This window comes from Sus scrofa, chromosome 2, assembly GCF_000003025.6.
Source record: "Sus scrofa isolate TJ Tabasco breed Duroc chromosome 2, Sscrofa11.1, whole genome shotgun sequence".
NCBI classification, from domain to species: Eukaryota; Metazoa; Chordata; class Mammalia; order Artiodactyla; family Suidae; genus Sus; species Sus scrofa.
The window spans coordinates 8,454,362-8,476,598 of record NC_010444.4 but is presented as its reverse complement, the minus strand read 5'-3'; the positions used below and the strand labels follow the sequence as shown (position 1 = coordinate 8,476,598).

At 54.6% G+C, this 22,237-nt stretch overlaps 2 protein-coding genes across 6 annotated transcripts in view; one reads left to right on the top strand and one right to left on the bottom strand.

Moving 5' to 3' along the window:
• The window catches only part of HRASLS5 (HRAS like suppressor family member 5), a 24,075-nt gene extending 22,583 nt beyond the window's left edge, over window positions 1-1,492 (bottom strand). The window contains exon 1 of the mRNA XM_021084417.1: window positions 1,393-1,492. Coding sequence (XP_020940076.1) covers window positions 1,393-1,492 — 100 coding nt within the window. The remainder of the gene's footprint in view (window positions 1-1,392) is intronic.
• Window positions 1,239-22,237, top strand: LGALS12 (galectin 12). 5 transcript variants are annotated; one of them, XR_002339813.1, is made up of 10 exons: window positions 1,240-1,704; window positions 3,890-3,978; window positions 4,079-4,292; window positions 5,393-5,512; window positions 6,354-6,392; window positions 7,221-7,247; window positions 8,664-8,752; window positions 12,074-12,224; window positions 21,372-21,447; window positions 21,634-22,237. XR_002339813.1 is itself a non-coding variant. In XM_013987256.2 (9 exons), exons 2-9 carry the CDS (start codon window positions 3,938-3,940, stop codon window positions 13,092-13,094), a joined length of 828 nt encoding a protein of 275 aa, XP_013842710.1. In that variant the 5' UTR covers window positions 1,239-1,512; window positions 3,890-3,937; the 3' UTR covers window positions 13,095-13,206. The 5 variants fall into 5 exon arrangements, 3 of the variants coding, with proteins under 3 accessions (XP_013842710.1, XP_013842709.1, NP_001136316.1); XR_002339812.1 differs by having other exon boundaries at window positions 21,820-22,235; XM_013987256.2 differs by lacking the exons at window positions 21,372-21,447; window positions 21,634-22,237 and adding an exon at window positions 12,948-13,206 and having other exon boundaries at window positions 1,239-1,512.

Here is a 22,237-nt window from a genome sequence, read left to right as displayed (position 1 = left end):
TGACTCAGACAGCCTCCTTCCTCAGTCCGCAGAGGAGGCACTGAGGCTGGGATGGGAGTCGGGAGGGGCGGGAGGGGCGCCTTTGAGGCTGGGACGGGACCCAGATCTGACTCCCACTGGCAGAGGTCCCCATCCTTGCCCAACCAGTTTCTCCACTTTGAGTTTCTCCCCATCCCCCGCTGCTGGGTCTGTATATTATTCTTCCTGATTGCACTTGGGATCGAATTTCCCCATACAAAACGCCTTCAGCCACCCAGCTCCATCTGCCCAGCAGGATCTCAACAAACTCCTAGCCTTCTGGGACTCCAAGCCCTGCCGAGTTAAGGACCGAAGTCGAAGTCATTGCTTCTCAAGCATTGACTTGCATCAGAATCACCAGGAGACTGTGTTAAAATGCTGATTCCTGGGCCCTGCCACTAGAGGTTTCTCCTCAGTAGGTCTGGGGATGGGCCCCAAAGCTTGCACTTTCAACAGGCTTCCAGGCAGGCTGCAGATGCAGCCTTTGAGCAGCTCCCCAGGACCGCCCAGGCACTTGCCCCTCCATCAGAGAACCCAAGCGCTTACTTTTTCCTCGCACCCCTTGCCCTTAAGCCTTTGCCCAGCCTGGCCCTGCCAGGAAGTCCCTGGGGCCAAGTCTGACATCGTGGTCAGATCTCAGGACCTCCCAACTCAGGATAAAGGTGAGAGGTGGTGCTGCATTTTAAAGGGGAAGATTTGTTGGAATCTGAACCTGAATTGGGAATGACTAGTCCAAAGGATCGTGGGGGAACTTGACATCACACACACACACACACACACACACACACACGGAAATCTAGATCCACTCTCAGATAGAGACCCCCATTTGAGACGCGCCACTGTGGTCACCCTATCTATATACGGATGACCCAAGGTAAGCAGCTTGTCCCAGGGCACACAGCACATTACAGCAGAGGCTGAGCAAGAACCCTTGGAGCAGCTGTGTGCCCACCGCTGCCTTTTCTCAATTTAAGAGAGTCCCCTCTCTCCCCGCCCTTTCTCACTTCTCACCACCCCACTTTCTTGTGACCCCAGCTGGGCCCTGGCGTTTCCAGCCGGTGCTGAAATGGAGCCCCAGAGGATTATAAAACTTGCCAAAGAGAGAAGAGTGGGGAAAGGGGCAGAGAAATGAGGGCGAGATGGAAAATGTTGTGGGAGGGGAGGAGAAACCACTCATTGGTGGCCAGGAAGCTGGGGGCGGGGCTTCTCCTGGGACCCGCCCACGTGTACCACCTTTCCTGCCTCTGACCACAAGGGCAGACCCCTATTGACCGCAAAAGAACAAGCCTCTGGGCTCCCTCTTCAAGGGGCAGTGAGCTTCAGCGTCTGGGGGCTGGTTAGTTGTTTGGTTAGTGCAAGCTTCGTGCTCCTCACCACGAATTTTTGCTGACACCCAGTCCAGCCGGTGGGGCTGCAGCTGGGGTGGGACCCTGGGGGCGGACAGCTGCCCTCCCAGCCGTGCTCCTAGCGTCATTAGGACCCTGCCAGGTACAGGTGAGACTAACAGCTGGGAGAGCTGCCTCAGGCACTTAGGATCGGGCTGGAAAGGTGAGTCAGTCCAGTGGGGGCAGGGCTCTGGAATTGGGATCTGCAGCCCAAGTTGGAGGTGCCCCCCCCATGTCACCTGGAGAGAAACTGGACCCGCTTCCTGACACCTTCATCCTGCAGCCGCCAGTCTTCCACCCGGTGAGCATCTGCTCAGATCTGGAACCTCCTGGGTCTCAGGGCTCAGTTGGGCCCAGACTGGCAGTCGGGGGGTGGGGGATGGGGGATGGCGAGGCCCTCAGTCCTGGGCCCAGCTTCCCCAGCCCCTGCCCATGGGCTCTGGAAACCCTCCTGAGCTTAGCAACGTGGCTGACAGTTCATCCCCACCTGAGTGTCAGTGACTGTTGGCTCACGGGTCCTTCACATTTTAAAAGTAGTAGGGTCTGGGAGTTGCCGCTGTGGCGCAGTGGTTAACGAATCCGACTAAGAACCATGAGGTTGCGGGGTCGATCCCTGGCCTTGATCAGTGGGTTAAGAATCTGGTGTTGCCGTGAGCTGTGGTGTGGGTCGAAGATGCGGCTCAGATCCCTCATTGCTGTGGCTCTGGCGTAGGCCGGTGGCTACAGCTCCAATTAGACCCCTACCCTGGGAATCTCCATATGCCACGGGAGCGGCTCAAGAAAAGGCAAAAAGATAAGAAAAAAATTTAAAAATTAAAGTAGTAGGGTCTGGAGTTCCCCTTGTGGCTCAGCAGTAGCAAAACCAACAGGTATCCACGAGGATGCAGGTTTGATCCCCGGCCCCACTCAGTAGGTCAAGGATCTGGCCTTGCCGCAAGATGCAGTGTAGGTCACAGACATGGCTGGATCTGGTGTTACAGTGGCTGTGGCGTAGGCCAGCAACTGCAGCTGATTCGACCCCTAGCCTGGGAACGTCCATATGCTGCAGGTCCAGCCCTAAAAAGAAAAAAAAGTAGTAAGTCCTGGAGACACAGTGCTGTCCCCTGCTACAGCCTGGGGGGCGTGGGTGTCATTGAGGGGACGCCAATCACACAGACAGGGCCATTCATCTCCAGCCTGGAAGGGAGTCAGGTCGAAACCTCCAGGTCGGAGAGAGATTGGGTTGGGGTTTCCTGGATTCCTCCTTTAACTTAGTGCCCTGCAGATTTCCTTAAGCCTGGCATGCTTTACAGAAGGCTGAACTCCCAGCAGACACTACCCTCCCACTAATGAGCACTAATTATCATTTTCTCTTTACTTGGTCCTCTGCTCCCTGGCGCACTGCATCAGCTCAGTTAATTACAGGCCAGGCGCAGAGCCTGGGAAGGAGGAAGGACTGACCGGCTGAGCCTGGCTAAGCTGTGGTTATTCTGACAGCTCGGGGTCTCCTGCACCTCCCCAGCCTGTATATAGCAGCTCCTTGCTTTGCAAGCTGGGAGCCCCCACCTAGAGGGCAGCACTGTTGGGATGCAGCTTCTGAAGGCTGCTGGGAGCTGGAGAACATCGCATGAGGGCCAGTCTTGTGATACTGCCCATTTCGTACCTGCGGCACATGCACGTTTGGTCTGCAGACATCTCTTCAGAGCCCCTGCTGGGCCAGGCCAGGCACTGAACCTGCAGAAGCAAAAGACAGGGCTTCAGCTTTGAGGGGTTTGTGCCTCCCAGGGTGAACAGCCACCACCTGGTTCCCCCTAAGCCAGCGGGCCAGGGGCCAAACTAGCCATGCCAGCAGAGAGCATGCTGAGGGAAGCAGTAATTTGGGTACCAAAATGGATGATGCTTAGAGAAGGTGTCAGAGCCTGGAAAGTCAAGGCAGATTTCTCAGGGTGGAGGGAAGGCAGAGGAAACAGCTCCAGAAAAGGTCAGGAGTGGTAAAATCGTACTGTGTTGTTTTAGGCACGCCAGGGGAAAGGTAAGCTGGGAAGATGGGCGGGGTCGTTGTCAGGTGTTTCTCCAGGTATCCACATCAGGGCCTGTGCTCAGGTCCCAACTTGGCCATCCTTCTGCCTCCCACTTCCCAGGCTCTGGCCAATGGACAGTCCTCAGGAAGCTCTGACAGCAGGCTTCTGGAGGCCAGGGTGGCAGCCAGCCTCCCTGGGGACACTCTTGTGCCCTTGGAGCTGGGGAAAGGGGCTGGGCTGGCGCTCTGAGGGGGCAGGGGAACTGAATCTGGTTCCCCCTGTGCAATGTGGCTTTGATGTGTGAAAGACCAGGAAAGGGGAGGAGACGGAAGAAAACATTTCGGAGAAAATAAATCTTTCCTCATAAGGATGTTCTCTGTTTGGGGTGGGAGAGGTGAGTTTTCTGTCGCTCTCCCCTCTCCACCTCCCCAGGCTCTTGAGGACGTTTTTCCTACCCCATGTGGGTGGGTTTCTCCCCTTATGCAGGTGGTTCCTTATGTCACGACGATTTTTGGTGGCCTGCGAGCAGGCAAGATGGTCCAGCTCCAGGGAGTGGTCCCTCTAGATGCGCGCAGGTAAGGGGGCTGCTCCACGGGGCTTCCTCTCTGCCTTTGGGGTTTCTGGGGGGTCTCTGATTGGAGGTGCCCTTTGAGAGCCTCACCCCCCGCCCATCAGGTTCCAGGTGGACTTCCAGTGCGGCTGCAGCCTACATCCCCGGCCAGATATTGCCATCCATTTCAACCCTCGCTTCCATACCACCAAGCCCCACGTCATCTGCAACACCCTTCAGGGCGGGCACTGGCAAGCCGAGGCCCGGTGGCCCCACCTGGCCCTGCAGAGAGGAGCCAGCTTCCTCATCCTCTTTCTCTTTGGAAATGAGGAGATGAAGGTGAGTGGAAGGGACGGACACCAGGGGTCCTGAACTTGTGTCCTTCTGCCCTTCCTTCCTTCAGCTGAATTCTCCATGTCACTGTGTTAGGTGGGGTCTTGAGGGCACAGTCTAGGACCCAGGGCACCAAGGAGCTGCCAAACCTGCTTCCAAGCTGCCCTGGGCCCACATGGCCCTGTGCATGTGGCAGCATTCAGCAGGCTTTATCGGCTGGCCCTGGGAGGGCACCGAGGCCATAGTCAGAGGGAAGCATCTATAGAGCGCCTGCCATATGCCCGGCTCTGCTCTAAGCCCTTAAATATCAGCCCATTGAATTCTCACAACAACCTAGGAGGAAGCTACTTTCCTTTTTTGTTTGTTTTTTGTTTTTTAGGGCTGCACCCGTGGCACATGGAGGTTCCCAGGTAGGGGTCGAATCAGAGCTGCAGCTGCCGGGCTACACCCCAGCCACAGCAACATAGGATCCTTAACCTGCTGAGTGAGGCTAGGAATTGAACCCACCTCCACATGGGCAGTTGGGTTCTTTACCGCTGAGCCACAATGGGAACTCCAGGAGGATGGTACTTTCATTCTCCCCATCTCGCAGCTGAGGGGGCAGGGGATCGGGAGAGAGAACTTGGCTCAAGTCTTTCACCGCTGATATGAACTCCTGCCAGAGGGATTTTCAGACGTCTCCAGGGGGGAGGGACCTGGTGGGAGCCAGCAGTGAGGGCAGGACCTGTGAGACAGGGGTCCACACGGCCTCCTGAGCCTCCATTTCCTACCTTGAATGGGGATGAGACTGCTACAGGTGCCAGCAGGGCAGCTGAGAGGGGAAGTGGGGCCGACAAGGGGAAGGGCTGTGTCAGGGGCAGAGAGGGGCATTGGCAGGTGCGGCATCTGCCAGCTCCACACTGCAGCCTTGGGGAGGTCGGTTAAGCTCCCTGAGCCTCAAGCACCTGGTCTGTAACAGGTGCCTGCCTCGTAGAGTTGGCATGACATTGAATGAGGAAGATTTAAGTTGGTGTGAGTTAAATGAGGAAGCGTGTTCACGGATGCCCAGCAAGCATGGACTTAGGAGCATCAGCTGCTGCCAAGCCTGTTCTTGTCTATCTCTCCAGGTGAGCGTGAATGGACTCCACTTTCTCCACTACCGCTACCGGCTCCCGCTGTCCCGTGTAGACACCCTGGGCATATACGGTGACATCTTGGTGACAGCCGTCGGGTTTCTGAACATCAACGTAAGTTCACTTGGGGCCAAAGCCTGGGTAGCAGTAGCCTCTGATGTCCCCTGAGGCCTGGACAGGCCGGGACCCCCTGCTGCCCCAGACAAGCCCTGTGACACCAGTTATAACCAAGGTGGAGGGGATCCATCGAGGTGTTGGACATAAGGGGGGGTGAGGCGACCCCAGAAGGGGGCCCAAGACCCTCGGGTAAGACGTCTGTACTGGCATGGGGTCTGGTCAGTGGGGAGCAGTGGCCTGAAGGCAAATGACCTGGAAACTTGGAGCCGCGCAGCCCAAACGTAGCACTGGCTGTAGCACTCCCGACTGAGGAGCTTCTAAAAACGCAGGAGTGGAGTTCCCGTCGTGGCACAGTGGTTAACGAATCCAACTGGGAACCATGAGGTTGCGGGTTCAATCCCTGGCCTTGCTCAGCGGGTTAGGGATCTGGCGTTGCCGTGAGCTGTGGTGTAGGTCGCAGACGCGGCTCAGATCCCACGTTGCTGTGGCTGAGGTGAAGGCCAGCGGCTACAGCTCCGATTCGACCCCTAGCCTGGGAACCTCCATATGCTGCGGAAAGAAGCCCTAAAAAAGGCAAAAAGACCAAAAAAAATGCAGATTTCAGGGACCTGCCACCAGAAATTCTGATTCAGTATATCAGAAGTGGGGCCCAGGAGAGCATGTTCAAAATGCAGGGTTTAAGAACCCTGAAAAGACCTCAGGGAGTTGAGAGGCTATCAAGGCTACAGCCAGCCGCTGCCCCCTCCCAGGCACACAGGGCAGGCAAGGGCCAAATAAATGGCCCTGGGGCTTGCAGTGGTCCCGAACCCTGCCTGTTGCTTCTTCTCTCTCCTAACAGCCGTTTGTGGAGGGCGGTAGCGAGTATCCGGTTGGACACGTGAGTTTCTTGGGAGCAGGGTGGCCCTGGCTGTCCCAGCTACATCGGCTGAGCCCTGAGCCTCCCCCAGGGGGCCCTGCTTTCACTGCATCAGGCCCAGCTGCCCCTTCCCTCACTGCACGGTTGCCATGGTTACGGCTGGCTCCGCCTCAGCCCTTGGGAGCCAAGACTTGCCTCTCCCTGCACCAGGACCAGACCAGAAGGATGGGTGGGGGGAGCTGGCAGGGCCCCAGTGTTCCTATCAGAAGATCCAATCCACCTCAGTTGGAGCTTTCAGTTCTCAGCAACTCTGCGAGGTAGCCAGTGCCTGCCCAGAGCCACACAGGGAGTGAACGACACCCCTCCATCCAGTTCCTCCCCAATATTCCAGAGCTGGTGTCCATCTGAATTCAAGAGGACCCCACTGGGGCTCCAGTCATTATATCCTGTATTATCTCTGGAGAGGCCAACCCCAAATATCCCCAATTTTTAAGAATAATCTCAGAGTTCCTGTCATGGTGCAGCGGAAACGAATCCAACTAGGAACCATGAAGTTGCAGGTTCGATCCCTGGCCTCGCTCAGTGGGTTAAGGATCCGGCGTTGCCGTGAGCTTTGGTGTAGGTCGCAGATGCAGCTCAGATCTGGTGTTGCTGTGGCTCTGGCATAGGTCGGCAGCTGTAGCTTCAATTAGACTCCCAGCCCGGGAATCTCCATATGCCACAGGGTACGGCCCTAAAAACGACAAAAAGACAAAAAAAAAAAAAAAAAAAAAAAAAAGAATAAGAGGTTCCCTTTCAACAGAGCAAACACCACGTGGCCTCCATGTCCTCTCTTTCTTTCCTTGACAGCCTTTCCTGCTGAAGAGCCCCAGGCTGGTGAGTGAACCTGCTCCTTCAGGGTGGGCGGGTGGGCGGGCACCCCCACCTGCTGGGAGACGGCCTCTCCTTTATAGGAAACCGCACACTGAGGGTGGGCTGGCAGCTTCAGGCTGAAGCTCCATCTTTATTTTACCTCTTCTCCATTTATCCTGCATGCAATCATCTGCTATTCTGTGCCAGGCCCAGTGCCAGGCTCTAGGACAGGGGCACAAGCCAGCTCCAGCCCTCCAGCTGCTCACAGGCTGGTGGGGAGGAACACCAGCAAATGAGCCATTACAGCATGAAGTGCAGCATTAGGAGCTCATGGCATGAGGGGCGGGAGAAGAGGGAGTCAAGGAAGAACCAGGGAGAATGGACTACAGGAGGGGAACATGCAATAGGTGTTTAATAAATGAGCAGAGCTGTCTCCTCCAGGATGCAGGCCTAGAGGCAGAAACTCACTTGCCCCAGGGCTCCCTGGTGCTTAAGGGTGGCCCAGGAAGCAGATCTTAGGGGCAGCCACCTTGTTGCCCAAACTCGGCCTCGGTCCACCATTGCCAACTAGAAACGTGGAGACAGGAGGTCCCATCGTGGCGCAGCAGAAACAAATCCGACTAGGAACCATGAGGATGAGGGGTTCGATCCCTGGCCTTGCTCAGTGGGTTAAGGATCCGGTGTTGCCGTGAGCTGTGGTGTAGATCACAGACACAGCTCAGATCTGGCGTGGCTGTGGCTGTGGTGTAGGCTGGCGGGGGCAGCGGCTGCTCCAATTCAACCCCTAGCCTGGGAATCTCCATGTGCTGCAGGTGCAGCCCTAAAAAGACAAAAAGATTAAAAAAAAAATTTAATTTAAAAAAAAAAAGAAAAGAAACATGGAGCAGAGTTTTGGATGAAGGAGAAAAAAGATACCTCTACGGCTTTGCCAAAGGAGGCCACAGCAGGCTAATACCTTATTAAAGACTGGGCCCCGCCTTGGGAGAGCTTAGAAAGCGGTTTTATAGTTTGGGGAGTGGAAAATAGGACCGCAGATCAGGGTAGAGGCCAGCCTTAGTGGCCCCAGGACTGGTTCTGGTGGTTCTCCTTTCAGGAATGAAGACAGCTTTGGCAGGTACTTAACATCTTCCATTTGTTGGGGGTTTTAGTTCTGCAGAAAGACTCAAAGATATTGCTGTGTATATTCCTTGAGAAGGAACCAGGACCCTGCACCACGGCTGCACCATTGTCTCTTGGCGCTGGTCTCTGCATCCCCTCCCTTCCCTGATCAGTGACTGTTTGAAACCTGCCCTTTGGAACTCAGGGAAGGTCATGGAGCCTGAAGCTTAGTCCCTAAAAACAAGGAATGGAGGACCCAGAAAGGCTTGTGTGCCCAGGAGCCCTACAGGGCCCTGCTCACCTACCCCCTCCCCATCTCAGTCATCTCTCGTGTTCCTTCAGGAGGTGCCCTGTTCGCGTGCCCTTCCCCGGGGTCTCTGGCCTGGACAGGTCATCATAGTGCGGGGACTGGTCTTGCCAGAGCCGAAGGAGTAAGTATCCAGAAGGAGGGAGGGAGCCACAGCTCTGTGCCAGCTGAGAATTTTGTAAGCCTCACTTTTTTTTTTTTTTTTTTTTTTTTGTCTTCTTTTAGGGCCGCACCTGCAGCATATAGAGGTTCCTAGGCTAGGGTCGAATCAGAGCTGTAGCCCCCGGACTACTCCAGCCACGTGGGATCTAAGCCACGTCTGCGACCTACACCACAGCTCACGGCAACACGGGATCCTTAACCCACTGAGCAAGGCCAGGGATCGAACCTGCGTCTTCATGGATGCTAGTCGGATTTGTGAACGGCTGAGCCACAAGGGAACTCCAAGCCTCACCACTTTAATCTCCAGCACCACTATTTCATCTCATCCCCTTACAGATGAGTAGAAAGCAACTGCCCAGGGTCACAGAGCTTGTGAAAGTCTGGTCTGGGATTGGGTCCAGGGCTCAGGCCACCTTCACGCACCAGCAGCCACAGTTCCGGGAGTACCTTCCCTGCCTGTACTTCAGGGCAGGCCAGCCAGCCTCTCGCCGCAGGTCCCAGCTGGAGCCTCAGGAAAGGCCCTTTAAAGGCACAGGCTGAGACCCAGATACAGGCTGTGACCTCCCACAGTGACACAGTGCCAGAGGTAGGGACTTAGAGGGACTCAATAACCAAGCGGATGCTGCCCGACTCCTCCCACAGGGGGCGCTCCCGCTCCACCTCCCAAACCTGTGGGCCCCAAGCCAGTTAGACACGTGTCTTTCTCTTTCCCTTTATTTCTTTCTTTTTCCTTCTTTCCTTCTCTCCTCCTTTCCTTCCTTCTGGAATTATCCTGGATTTCATGACTTTTCTGGGCCAGATTTCCTGGTTTTGGCTCCTGCTAAGGACAGTTAACACCTGTGCAACTTCACAGCAATTACTTTTCCTTCCTATGGTTCAGTTTCCTTGTCTGTAAAAAGGGATCAAAATAGTGCCAAGTTCAGGGACAGCATAAATGCATAGAATTGTGCCAGGCATGTAGCGAGGGCTCCACAAATGCGGCATCAGAATTGTTTTGGTGGAGGGGAAGAGAAGTGAGGAGAACTCTCATGTGCTCCCTACCCAAACCCCTTCTGTTTTGGGTGTTTTTTTGTTTTGTTTTTTTTTTTGTTTTTTTGCTTTTTAAGGGCCGCATTTGCGGCATATGGAGGTTCCCAGGCTAGGGGTCGAATCAGAGCTGTAGCCTCCAGGCTACACCACAGCCACAGCCACAGCCACACCAGATGAGAGCCACATCTGTGACCTACACCACAGCTCACGGCAACACCGGATCCTTAACCCACTGAGCAAGGCCAGGGATCGAACCTGCATCCTCATGGATGCTAGTCAGATTCGTTTCCGCTGCACGACGATGGGAACTCATGTTTTTGTTTTTAAAGTCACTGACCTCAATAAGCCCTTGCCCTGCACACATGCTCCTGGTCAGGCCTGTGAATTCCGGGCAGGCGTGCAGCGCAGTCCTGGACAGCATGGGCCTCCAAAGCCAGGCACTGGGTTGGATTCCTGGGTTTGCCTCATATGAACTGTGATCTTGGGCAAGTCACTACACCTCTCTGAGCCTGGAGTCCTAAGTTGTCCCATCAGAAAGAAAAAAAAAGGACAATGATAATCCCAACCCTATGGAGAAAATGGAAAAGTTCCCAGTGAAAGAAAGAACCCCTAGAGGTTCCCACTATGGTGCAGTGGGGTTGGCGGCATCTCTGGAGCCATAGGTAGCAGGTTCCAGCCCCAGCCCCGCACAGTGGGTTACTAAGGATGTGGTGTTGCCGCAGCCATAGCGTAGGTCACAGCTGCAGCTCATGTCTGATCCCTGGCCCAGAAACTCCATATGCCAGGGGGCAAAGAGAGAAGGAAAGAACCCCTACCCCGACCCCCCCAAGAAAACCTTGGAGGCAGGAGACCAGGTTCATGTCTTAGCTCAAAGTCACATGACAATTATTAATGACACAGCAAGTGACTGCCATCATTAAAGGCCCATGAATTCACATGTCCTCAGAGGCTACCAGGCTGAGAAGCTGGTGTATCAGAAAGGATACCATAGACCCACTCGTGCCAGCTCTCCTGATTATTATTCTCTTTTAAAAAGAGAAGCTGGGAGTTCCTGTCGTGGTGCAGTGGTTAACGAATCCGACTAGGAACCATGAGGTTACGGGTTCGATCCCTGCCCTTGCTCAGTGGGTTGACGATCCAGCGTTGCCGTGAGCTGTGGTGTAGGTCGCAGACTCGGCTCGGATCCCATGCTGCTGTGACTCTGGTGTAGGCTGGTGTCAACAGCTCCGATTAGACCCCTAGCCTGGGAACCTCCATATGCCGCGGGAGCGGCCCAACAAATGGCAAAAGACAAAAAAAAAAAGAGAGAGAGAGAGAAGCTGGGAGTTCCCGTCATGGCTCTGTGGTTAACAAACCCAACTGGTATCCAAGAGGACGCAGGTTCGATCCCTGGCCTCGCTCAGTGCATTAAGGATCCCGTGTTGCTGTGAGCTGTGGTGTAGGTCACAGATGCGGCTCGGGATCCCGAGTTGCTGTGGCTGTGGCGTAGGCCAGCGGCTTCAGCTCCGTTTTGACCCCTAGCCTGGGAACCTCCATATGCCGAAGGTGTGGCCCCTAAAAAAAAAAAAAAAAAAAAAAGAAGCTGAAAGCCAGCATTTATAAATATTCTCATCCTTTGAGAATGGTATTGAAGTTGAAGAATACTGAGAACCAGCCAGAACATTTTTACAGGCTAAGTCAACCCTGGGCCACGAACCTCAAGGCTTAGCACAGTGCCTGGCGCTTAGCAGACCTGCAGTAAATACACTGCTGCTGCTGCTGCTATTTTCTGAGGGCAGCTGGCTTGAACTGGGGGCACCTGGTTCATTTGCATGACAAGTTCGTCCTTCCCTCTCTACCTCCCCTGCCTAACCACTGAGTCAGGATACGGCTGTAGCCTCAAAGAGCTTCCACAGAGCATCACCAGGCACCTGAGGGTGGGAATTCATTACCCAGCAGAGGGCTGTGCCCGACGGGGCGGAGAGAGGCCCCTGAGGCCTCCCAGAGTCTTCAGGCCAGTGGGAAGGCAAAGCCTGATCTGGGGAGGCGGGTGGGGGGCGCTCCAGCCCGCGGGTGGCAATGTCGTGATTCCAGCGGATGGAAGCAGGGAGTCCACTCTGAGCTCTTTCTGGGGCTGGAATCTGTGCCCATTCTTCCAGCCGCCGTCCCACCTCCATCCCGCTGCTCAGGATCAGCAGCCACAGCCCGGAGGAGTCAGGGGGCCAGGGCCTGGGGACTGCAGAGGCTGAGCCCCCTCTCCCGCCCTCCCCCGCAGTTTCACGCTCCGTCTGCGGGACGAGGCCGCCCACGTTCCTGTGACGCTCAGGGCATCCTTCGCAGACCGAACTCTAGCCTGGGTCTCGCGCTGGGGCGGGAAGAAGCTGATCCCGGCCCCCTTCCTCTTCTACCCCCAGCGATTCTTCGAGGTGGGTGGGAGCCAAGACGCCTGGTCCCCCAGGGCTAGGCTGCAGAGCTGCATTCCCTTCCAGAAGCACGGGGGGTGCGTCCTGGGGCGGGGAAGCCAGAGCGGTGGGGGAGGGAAGAGCCCTGTGGGGGAATTTCATGCCCAGAAACCTCCCCCTCCCCATGTAATTAAACAGGGCAGGCCCTGACATTGGCATTATTTAAAAGACCCCTTAAGGAGTTCCTGTTGGGGCTCAGCAGTAATGAACCTGACTAGTATCCATGAGGAAGCAGGTTCAATTCCAGACCTTGCTCAGTGGGTTAAGGATCTGGCCTGCCATGAGCTGTGGTGAGGTCTCAGAGTTGGCTGGGATCTCATGCTGCTGTGGCTGGGATAGACCCCTAACCTGGGAACTTCCATATGCCTCAGGAGCAGCCCTAAAAAGCAGATAAATTAATATAAATCCCCCCTAATGACTCCAAGGTGCAACTTAGGTTGAGACCACTCCTCCAGGGGACACAGCCCCTGTTACAGATGGTGAAACAGGCCCAGACCTGAGCAGATCCATGTGGAAGGGCTGGTGACAAGCCGGGCCCCTAGTCCTGGTCTTGCCCACCGCTGGGTGCCCCTCGGATCCAGTCTGTGTGTCCTCAGGTAGGAGGAGCAGAGCGGCTGGCTGAGTGGGACATCAAGCAGGTAAGGGAGGGTCTCGTAGCCTGCAGCACCCCCTGCCCTCCTTTCCCAGGTGCTGCTCCTGTGCCAGGAGGGAGGGCTGAAGTTGGCACTCAACGGGCAAGGCCTGGGGGCCACCAGCCTGGGCCCACAGGCCCTGGAGCGGCTACGAGAGCTGCACATCAGTGGCAGCATCCAGCTCTACTGTGTCCACTACTGAGGAGGGTTCCGGAAGGCCCAGCCAGAGAAGAGGAGGGCCAGCTGTATCTGGGGCCCCACTAGATGGCCCCCGTCCCCTCCCCTCATTAAACTGTCCACCTGTCACCATGGCATCCAGCCTGCCTGGCTCGCTTCTGAAGCTACAAGCCTGAGCCTGCAAAGGCCTTGGGCCTCATCGCAGAGGGTAGGCACGAGACCTCGAAGGCTCTGGAAACTCTGCCGCTCCCTCTGCCAGGAATTTGGCTCCGTGCTCCTGCAGGGCCCAGACAAGGAGGCAGGCTTTATAGCCTAATGAAGATACTCCAAACTACAGTGGCTTCAAAAATTTTAGACGTTTAGGAGTTCCTGTTGTGGCTCAGCAGGTTAAGAACCCGACTGGTATCCATGAGGATGCTGGTTCAATTTCTGGCCTCAATCAGCGGGTTAAGGATCTCACATTGTCGCAAACTAAGATGTGGGTCACAGATGCTCCTTGGAGCTGGAGTGGCTATGGTTATGGTGTAGGCTGGCAGCTGCAGCTCGGATTTGACCCCTAGCCTGGGAACTTCCATGTGCCACAGGTGCGGCCCTAAAAGAGAAAAGGAAAAAAAAAATTTTTTTTTAGATGTTTCTTTCCTTCTCGTCTAACAGAGAACTAGTCCAGGTCCATGGACAGCTCTGCTCCCCACAGACACTGGGGGTCATATGGTCATCATCCTACCACCCCCAGGGCAAGAGCACCACCTGCATGGCAAAAGCTCAGCTGCCACATCTAGCTTTCAACCACTGAGAAGGCAAATAGAAAGGATGGCCAAGGGAGTTCCCGTCGTGGCGCAGTGGTTAACGAATCCGACTAGGAACCATGAGGTTGAGGGTTCGGTCCCTGCCCTTGCTCAGTGGGTTAACGATCCGGCGTTGCCGTGAACTGTGGTGTAGGTTGCAGACTCGGCTCAGGTCCCGTATTGCTGTGGCTCTGGCATAGGCTGGTGGCTACAGCTCCGATTCAACCCCTAGCCTGGGAACCTCCATATGCCGCGGGAGTGGCCCAAGAAATAGCAACAACAACAAAAAAGACAAAAGACAAAAAAAAAAAAAAAAATAGAAAGGATGGCCAAGGCCCATACGTATGACCTGATGTCATAAGCCCCGGGCCTGGGCTGGGCGCACACTGCTTACCCGTGTACTTCATCAGCGAGTGATCAGTTACAAGGCCACACTAGGCAGGGGAGGCTGGCAGTGCCCTCCGTGGGACTGATGATGTGCCCGGCCAGTGCTCCTCCTGTGATTCCTGCTATGTTTGGTTTCATGTGTACCATCTTATTTTGTGTTTTCTATTTACACTTGCTATTTTTCCTTACATGTTCACCTTTCTGGCTTGCTATTGGATTGTTAAAATCTTCTGTATTACCCTCCTTTTTTTTTTTCTTATGCTGACTTGGAAGTTATGAATTCCATCTGACACTTCTAGGGTGCCCACATTCATGCTTCGAAACTCAGGGGCTGATATTAAAATCAAAAATGCTCCCCTGGAGTTCCCATCGTGGCTCAGTGGTTAACGAATCCGACTAGGGACCATGAGGTTGCAGGTTCGATCCCTGGCCTTGCTCAGTGGGTTGGGGGTCCTGCATTGCCATGAGCTGTGGTGTAGGTAGCAGACGTGGCTCGGATCCAGTGTTGCTGTGGCTCTGGCGTGGGCCGGTGGCTACAGCTCAAATTAGACCCCCAGCCTGGGAACCTCCATATGCCATGGGAGCGGCTCCAGAAAAGGCAAAAAGACAAAAAAAAAAAAAAAAAAAAAAGATGCTCCCCTGCTTGCAGGGGCAAGAGGGACTGCATTCTTTATCTCCTGGAATGGATGCGCAAAGGGGCCCTGCTGCACGGCCCAGGGAACTGTGTGTGATTGGGTCACTGGTCTGTACAACAGAACTTGAAGAAATATTACAAATCAACTATACTTCAATTTAAAAAAAAAAAAAAAAAAAGGCATTTCCACCGTGGCTCAGTGAAACAAAACCAACTAGCATCCATGAGGATGCAGTTTCGATCCCTGGCCTTGCTCAGTGGGTTAAGGATCCAGTGTTGCATGAGCTGTGGTGTAGGTTGCAGATGGGACTCAGATCCCGTGTTGCTGTGGCTGTGTGTAGGCCAGGGGCTACAGCTCCGATTCGACCCCTAGCTTGGGAACCTCCATATGCCACAGGTGCAGCCCTAAAAAATGCCCATCCCCCAAAAAAAGAAAAAAATCTCAGGGGTAGGGTTGGGCCAGCCTTCCCTAGAGCAACCAAGGGTACGTGTACCTGAGCCCCCCAACCCTACCCAGAGTGGCTTCTTTCGGGGGAAGGGCGATGCTGCAGCTTCATCACTTGGTGGGAAACCAGGAAGGTGCCGGCCCTTGTCTCAGAGACACGGGGAAGGAGGAAGTGTCCCCGGAGGGTGTTGGCGGAGTATATGTCCACTCAGATGGGCGTCACATACACATGGCTGTGTTTCTGAGTGTGTGCGCAGCGTCTTTCCAAAACATCCAGGCACCAGGCCCACCCAGGACAACACTGAACTGTCGGTCTCGAGCCCCTTCTCCCCTTGCAGACAGACCCTCAAGCCCAGACGCCCCTGCTCCCGGTGTCTGTGGCCTTGTTGAGCACCCTCCGTCAACCCTCTGGGCCTCAGGGTGCCCTTCTGTCATAGCTGACGTCCTGAGAGATGCAAGATGAAGGGACCTCTCTTTTTTCCCATTTTTTAAAGTTCTATTGAAGTATAGTTGTTTACTGTTTTGTGATGATTTCTGCTGAACAACAGTGTGATTCTGTTTTGGGGGGGGTTTCGTGTTTTTTTTGTTTTTTTCTATTTAGGGCCATACCCACAGCATATGGACATTCCCAGGCTAAGGGTCAAATCAGAGCTATAGCCGCTGGCCTATGCCAGAGCCACAGCAACACGGGATCGGAACCGCGTCTGCAACGTACACCACAGCTCATGGCCACGCCAGATCCTTAACCTACTGAGCAAGGCCAGGGATCGAACCTGTGTCTTCATGGGTACTAGTCGGACTTGTTGCCGCTGAGCCAAAACAGGAACTCTGTGTTTCAGTTCTTAATGTGAGCCAACAGGCAGTTTGACCAGGGACCAGGACCTTGTGGGATCAGACAGCTGTCCGCATGGGGTAGACACCAGCCATCTGTGCCTGACCCCCCCCACACCCAGCCGCCAGCCCCACAAAAACCTCATGAGGGATTATCAGGGGCGGGAACCAAGGTTCGAAGAGGGGGATGGTTTGCTCGAGGTCACTTATGCGAAGAGAGAGAGGCCCAGCTGGGTCTTTTCTCCACCCATGTCTCTCAGTAGGTGCCCTGTGGTCCTGCCTTCCTCGTCTGTATTCCTCCCCAGGGCACCGCAGCTGCCAGAACTAATACTTTCCCTGTTCCCTCCATGTTCCTGATCAGGGAAATGACATCCCCCAATCCAGCCCTCTTCCCAGTCCCAAAGGAGGGCCCCCGAGTCCTCCGTCTCCCGAGCACCCCTCTTCCTTCCACCCCACCTTCACCCCTACCCCTGCTGCCGCCTGCATCCAGTCACAAGCTCTGTCCGATGCCAGCCCTGGAAATGTCCCTGAATTCACTGCCTCATCCATCTCCCATCACTGATTTGGTCCAGGGCAGGCCTATCCCTGCCTCGTGACCCTCATGGCCCCCAGCATCCCTTGCCCCCTGTCCCCGCCACTCCACACCAGTCTCCCCAAGACCCTCTGTGGCCTGCGCAAAGGGCGCACCTGCCCATGACCTTCCTCTGATCTCAGGGCACACCCTTTGGCCTTTGCTGACTTGCCCTCCTCACCCCTCCTCACCCTCCCTGCCCCTGTGTCCCAGGCTGACTCAATGACTTGCCTCTGCTCTTCTATAAATCCGGTTCTCTCTGACCCCAATGCCCAACCCACACCTCCCTTTCTCTCCTCCCCATCATACAGCCCTCCTCTGAGAAGCTGCCCTCAAGGTCCCAGCCTGGTCACCTGCCACCCTCTGGGTCCCCGGTCCCCCCCAGGGCCTCCCCCTCTCCCCATCAGGTCCTCCTGCAAGTCCCTGTGTCTGTCTGCACCTGCTCTGGACTTGGAACTCCATTCAGGCAGGATGCTGTGTGCGTGTCCCTCCCTTCCTGCATCTCAGCATCCAGGGAGGCCCCTGGCTTGGAACAGGAGCAAAGGAATTGCCTAAGCAGGAGATCTGGAGGCTCCGCAGGCCCAGGATCCCCACCCAGCTGCTCTGCTCTCTCAGCTCGAGGCTCCCCATCAGCCAGGGCAGGGCCCTGATGGTTTCCATCTGGAGAGCATGAGGGGACTGTTCATTCCATCCCCAGATGCCTAAGGCCACAGCCAGGGCACCATCGACAGCCATGCTGAGCCGAAGTCTGCACTTGGCCTCTATCCAGATGAAGACATTGGGAATGATCACCAGGGACAGGAAAGTTCCTTCTGGAAGGAGGCCAGACAACCTCCCTGTTTTTATGAGTATAAAATATGCCTTCCTGGAATTGTTCCATTTCCTGGAATAAGCAATGAACCCAGTTTGTTTTTAGCTGCACACCACGTGGAATTCAACCCTGCCCCAGAACTGCACTGACACAGAAAATCAGGGCCGCTGGATCTTGCAGAGCCTTGGCAAGAACTGGGAGAAAAGTCTGTACAATTAAGAGTGGGGACAGAGGTGCTGTTTGGGGACAGAGAAGGGTCTAAACCCTCACCAGTAACAGAGGGAGGCAGGTCAGGGACTGGTAAGCCCCCCAGAGACCCAAGATTTCCCCCACAGACTTAGTGTCAAGGCCCCTCTGTGAACTGGGTATGAGCAAGCTGAGCCCCAAGGCCCAGGCAGACGCAGCTTCTAGAACAAGGACCCAGCTCCTCGCATGTCTCACCCACAGTGCTGCCCCCTCCCTACGTGCCAGGCATGTAGTTTCTGGGGTCATAGCAAGGACCTCATAGTGGTCCCCTAGGGAAAATATAATAACAGATTTTTTTTTCTTTTTCGGGCTGCACCTGCGGCATATGGAGGTTCCCAGGCTAGGGGTCGAATCGGAGCTGTAGCCGCCGGCTTATGCCAGAGCCACAGCAACTCCAGATCCGAGCCGCATCTGCAACCTACACCACAGCTCACGGCAACGCCGGATCGTTAACCCACTGAGCAAGGGCAGGGACCGAACCCGCAACCTCATGGTTCCTAGTCGGATTCACGCCACGATGGGAACTCCAATTTTTTTTTTTTATTTTGTCTTTTGTCTTTTCTAGGGCTTTACCTGCAGCATGTGGAGGTTTCCAGGCTAGGGGTCCAATTGTAGCTGTAGCCGCCGGCCTATGCCAGAGCCGTGTCTGCGACCTACACCACAGCTCAAGGCAACACCGGATCCTTAACCCACTGAGTAACGCCAGGGTTGAACCTGCAACCTCATGGTTCCTAGTCAGATTTGTTAACCACTGAGCCACGACGGGAACTCCTTTTTTTTCTTTTTAGGGCCACACCAGGGGCATATGGAGTTTCCCAGGTTAGGGGTTCGAATTGGACCTGCAGCCGCTGGCCTACACCACAGCCACAGCAACACCAGATCCAAGCTGCATCTACGACCTACACCACAGCTCATGACAACGCCGGATCCTTAACCCACTAAGCAAGGCCAGGGATCGGACCTGCATCCTCATGGAGACTAGTCAGGTTCATAACCCACTGACCCCCAAAGGGAACTCCTGTTTTTTCATAATAAGCTCATAAAGCAGTTGTGCTATCTCTGAACAATCCTCCATCTCAGTAAACTTGCTTTTAGGACTAACTTTGCTTTCGAGAGCGTGCATATATTCCACAGCCTTTGCTTCAGCTCAAGAAAAGTTTAAGAGAAGAGAAATTGGTGCTGGAGAAACAGGAATCCTGGGGCTTGTGTGGTATGACTCAGGTTGCCCTTTGGATGTCATTCTGTCACTCTTGTAAGGCAGTCTCTCCATCCCCACCCTGGGAACTGTCTGCGGGACAGGTGGCAGGTCATGGGAAGTCCTTGGTGCTGCCCCCCTCCCTTGTGGGTGGCTGGGAGTTTCCCTCTGTGTGCATGCCCCAGTATCACCAGAATGTTCTGAAGGTGCTCGGGATCTGGAACCACAGAGACATAGGAAGAGAGGGAAATCTCAGGGCTGCCAGCCAACTGGATGCCCACGGAGCCATCCTCCAGTGGAGAGACCCTCTGCTCCCTGGGGGGACACGTGCTCAGGGGAGCCACGTGCCAGGGTGACAGCAGTGCTGAGAGCACCTGCAGAGCTGCCAAGGTCATCACCAGACACTCCCATCGGTCTCCCTTCAGGTTTGGGGGGAAGGCACCCCCACCCCTAGTCTGTTTCAATAGCCACCCTGGCGCCTGAAATTTGCCATGTTGAATTCAGTTTTCAACATTTTGTCCTCTAGGTATTCCAAACGGTTGCATTCAATTTCTTTTAAAGCCATTGGCATTTTAGTAAAAACTAGTCCTTTGGAGTTTTCTTTGGGTTAAGGATCCAGAGGTGTCACTGCAGTGGTATGTGTGGCTGCTATGTGAGGGAGGGTTCAGTCCCTGGCCCTGGAACCTTCACATGCTGTGCGCATGGCCCCAAAAAATGAGTCCTAGAGTGGCTTTCAGCTCCCTGGTAGGGCATGGGACAAACGGGTCTCGGAACGGGTAAGTCTTGGTGTGAGTGTGTTTGTGCAAGAAAGTGTGTGTAGCCCAGAACCAGGGTTGCTGGGAGTTGTTGGGGTGGCTGCGGTGGGTGGCTTCTTTAAAATAAATGATGAGAGTGGGAATGGGGGAAGCAGTAGGAGGTCAGGAAAGAAGGATGCTGAAGGAGGAGGCAGGGGACTTGCAGGCAAAGGCCAAGAGATTCAGCTTCCCTGGGAGACTAGGGAAGGCAAGAGAGGCAGAGGGCTCTGTGCCTGGCCTCAGGGCAAAGGTTGGCACTCTCTCCACACCCTTCCTGTTTGCTTTGCATTTCTGGGCAATTCTAGCCAACATCTTAAGATTTTCCAGAGAAGGGTCATGCTCACTTCGCATGCACATTCTCCTGCAGCCTGAATAACGAAAGGGATAGAAGCTTTGGCACAGTCCCCCAAAACACCCTGATATTCTGAGCAGGAAACCACACGCCAGGGGCAATAGGTTGGCATCATGTCTGAAAGAGGTGGCTGCTATAGCCTGGCTTTAACTCTGATCAAGAGATGGTTTCGATTTAGCAGACTGAATGTTAGAAACAGTTCTTCCTTAATAATCAGCGTAACAGGGGCTAGAAATGCTCTCTCCTTGGTGAAATCAGTGCCATTCAGGAGATGTGAATTGGCTAAAATATGTTAGAGCCCTTCCCAACCCTGGCAGGAGTGGAGCATAAGAGAGAGGCCTGGAGTCTGTGTCTCTGGGTGTGGCATCTGGAGCTTGATCCCCTAATGTGCCCTGGGACAAGACCCAGGACCCCAGCAGCGCTCGAGGAGTCAAAAATTGGTACTGTCTCTGTACCCTCCGCTTGGTTCCTGGTGCCAATCATGCTTGTCTCACCCACAAACCCCTCTCAATCAAACTGCCTCGGCACTCAGGTTTGAACCTGTGTGACCACAAGAGCCTAGTGGGATCACCTGACCCAGTAGGCAGAGCTAGGATGTGTGGCACGTTGAACCAATCAGATTCTCTCTTGGGAACTTGAACTGGGAGCCACAGACAGCCTGAGAGATGGAGGTGAGTGGAAGCAGAAAGAGAAGCTGCAAGAGAGGATATGGGATCAGACTTTGGGGGGTCATATCAAGCCCAAGCGGGAAAGAAGTAGGAGCGCTGGGGGGATGGGAGCAACAAGCCAGCGGAAAGATGTGCAAATCAGAGGGAGGGAATGATGCCAATGGTTCCTGGAATCAAGAGGAAGAGGGGAGTTCCCGTCGTGGCGCAGTGGTTAACGAATCCGACTAGGAACCATGAGGTTGCGGGTTCGGTCCCTGCCCTTGCTGGGTGGGTTAACGATCCGGCGTTGCCGTGAGCTGTGGTGTAGGTTGCAGACGCGGCTCGGATCCCGCGTTGCTGTGGCTCTGGCGTAGGCCGGAACCTCCATATGCCTGGGAGCCTGGGAACCATAAGCCTGGGAACCTCCATATGCGGGAGCGGCCCAAGAAATAGCAACAACAACAACAACAAAAAAGACCAAAAAAAATAAAAATAAAAATAAAAAAAGAGGAAGAGGGACTTACAGGAGGAGCAGGAGGTGGCAGCCACTTGTGGCTGAGTCATGTTTGTGGTCAAGAATCTTAAACAAATTTCCCGCCATCAGGGTTCCAGGCTCTAATTGTTGTTCATTGGACTTCAAGTTCCCTTCAAGGAGTTAGAACGCAAAGCCTCCGGCCAAGGTAAGAATTGCCAGACTCTTATCATTGCCCATCTCCTTGTAATGCCCTTCCCCTCACCTTGAGCAACCTACTCCTTCCAACCCCCTACTATGTGGCCCGATCCCCACACCACCCCTATGAGGGCCCTAGAGGCCCCCAACCAACCAGCAAGTATATCTCAAGACCCCTCTTCCCCCAACCAATCAGCAGGTGAGCAGGTCAGGAGGTGTATCTGCAGACCTCTCTTCTCCCTGGATTATAAAAAGACATGAATGACCACACGCCTGTTGTCATCTCTCCCTGATTGTCAGGAAGTCATCCCTCAGTTCACTGCCCTCTCAGCATCACTTATCTCAATAAATTCTACTTTCTCTCCACCTCGCCATGCCCAAGAAACTCTGCTTTCTTTTCACCCTGCTGACACAAGTCCGGAAAGTCTTCTTCCAACCCACGTGCACAGACCAAGACATTGTTGATCACAAGGGTGTCTCCCCGGACCCTGGTGTGTCCTCCCACCATAAAAAGAACCCAGCCCTCTTAGAGGACACCTGAGAAGAGCACTGAACAGCCAAGACGCACCTTGCTGTAGCTGGGAAGGAGCCCACGTCAGTCAGCTCGGGCGCCACAACAACACACCACAGATCGAGCAGCTTAAACAACAGCTGTCTTTCCCACCCTTTTGTAAGCTGAGAAGTTCAAGATCAAGGTGACATTGACAGCACTTATGCCTCGAACCAGCCTAAACCCAGATGGGGACTTGAACCCAGAGTTTTTAAACTAGAATCACTCACCCGGTGTCTGGACTCACTGA

What these genes read in the sequence shown, in the direction of transcription:
- LGALS12 (NM_001142844.1), top strand. Translation starts at nt 1,636, where the DNA reads ATGTCACCTGGAGAGAAACTGGACCCGCTTCCTGACACCTTCATCCTG. An exon ending in GCGAGTATCCGGTTGGACAC is followed by an intron (nt 6,393 to 7,220) that starts GTGAGTTTCTTG and finishes TTTCCTTGACAG; the next exon opens with CCTTTCCTGCTGAAGAGCCC. An exon ending in ACCCCCAGCGATTCTTCGAG is followed by an intron (nt 12,225 to 12,947) that starts GTGGGTGGGAGC and finishes CTCCTTTCCCAG; the next exon opens with GTGCTGCTCCTGTGCCAGGA.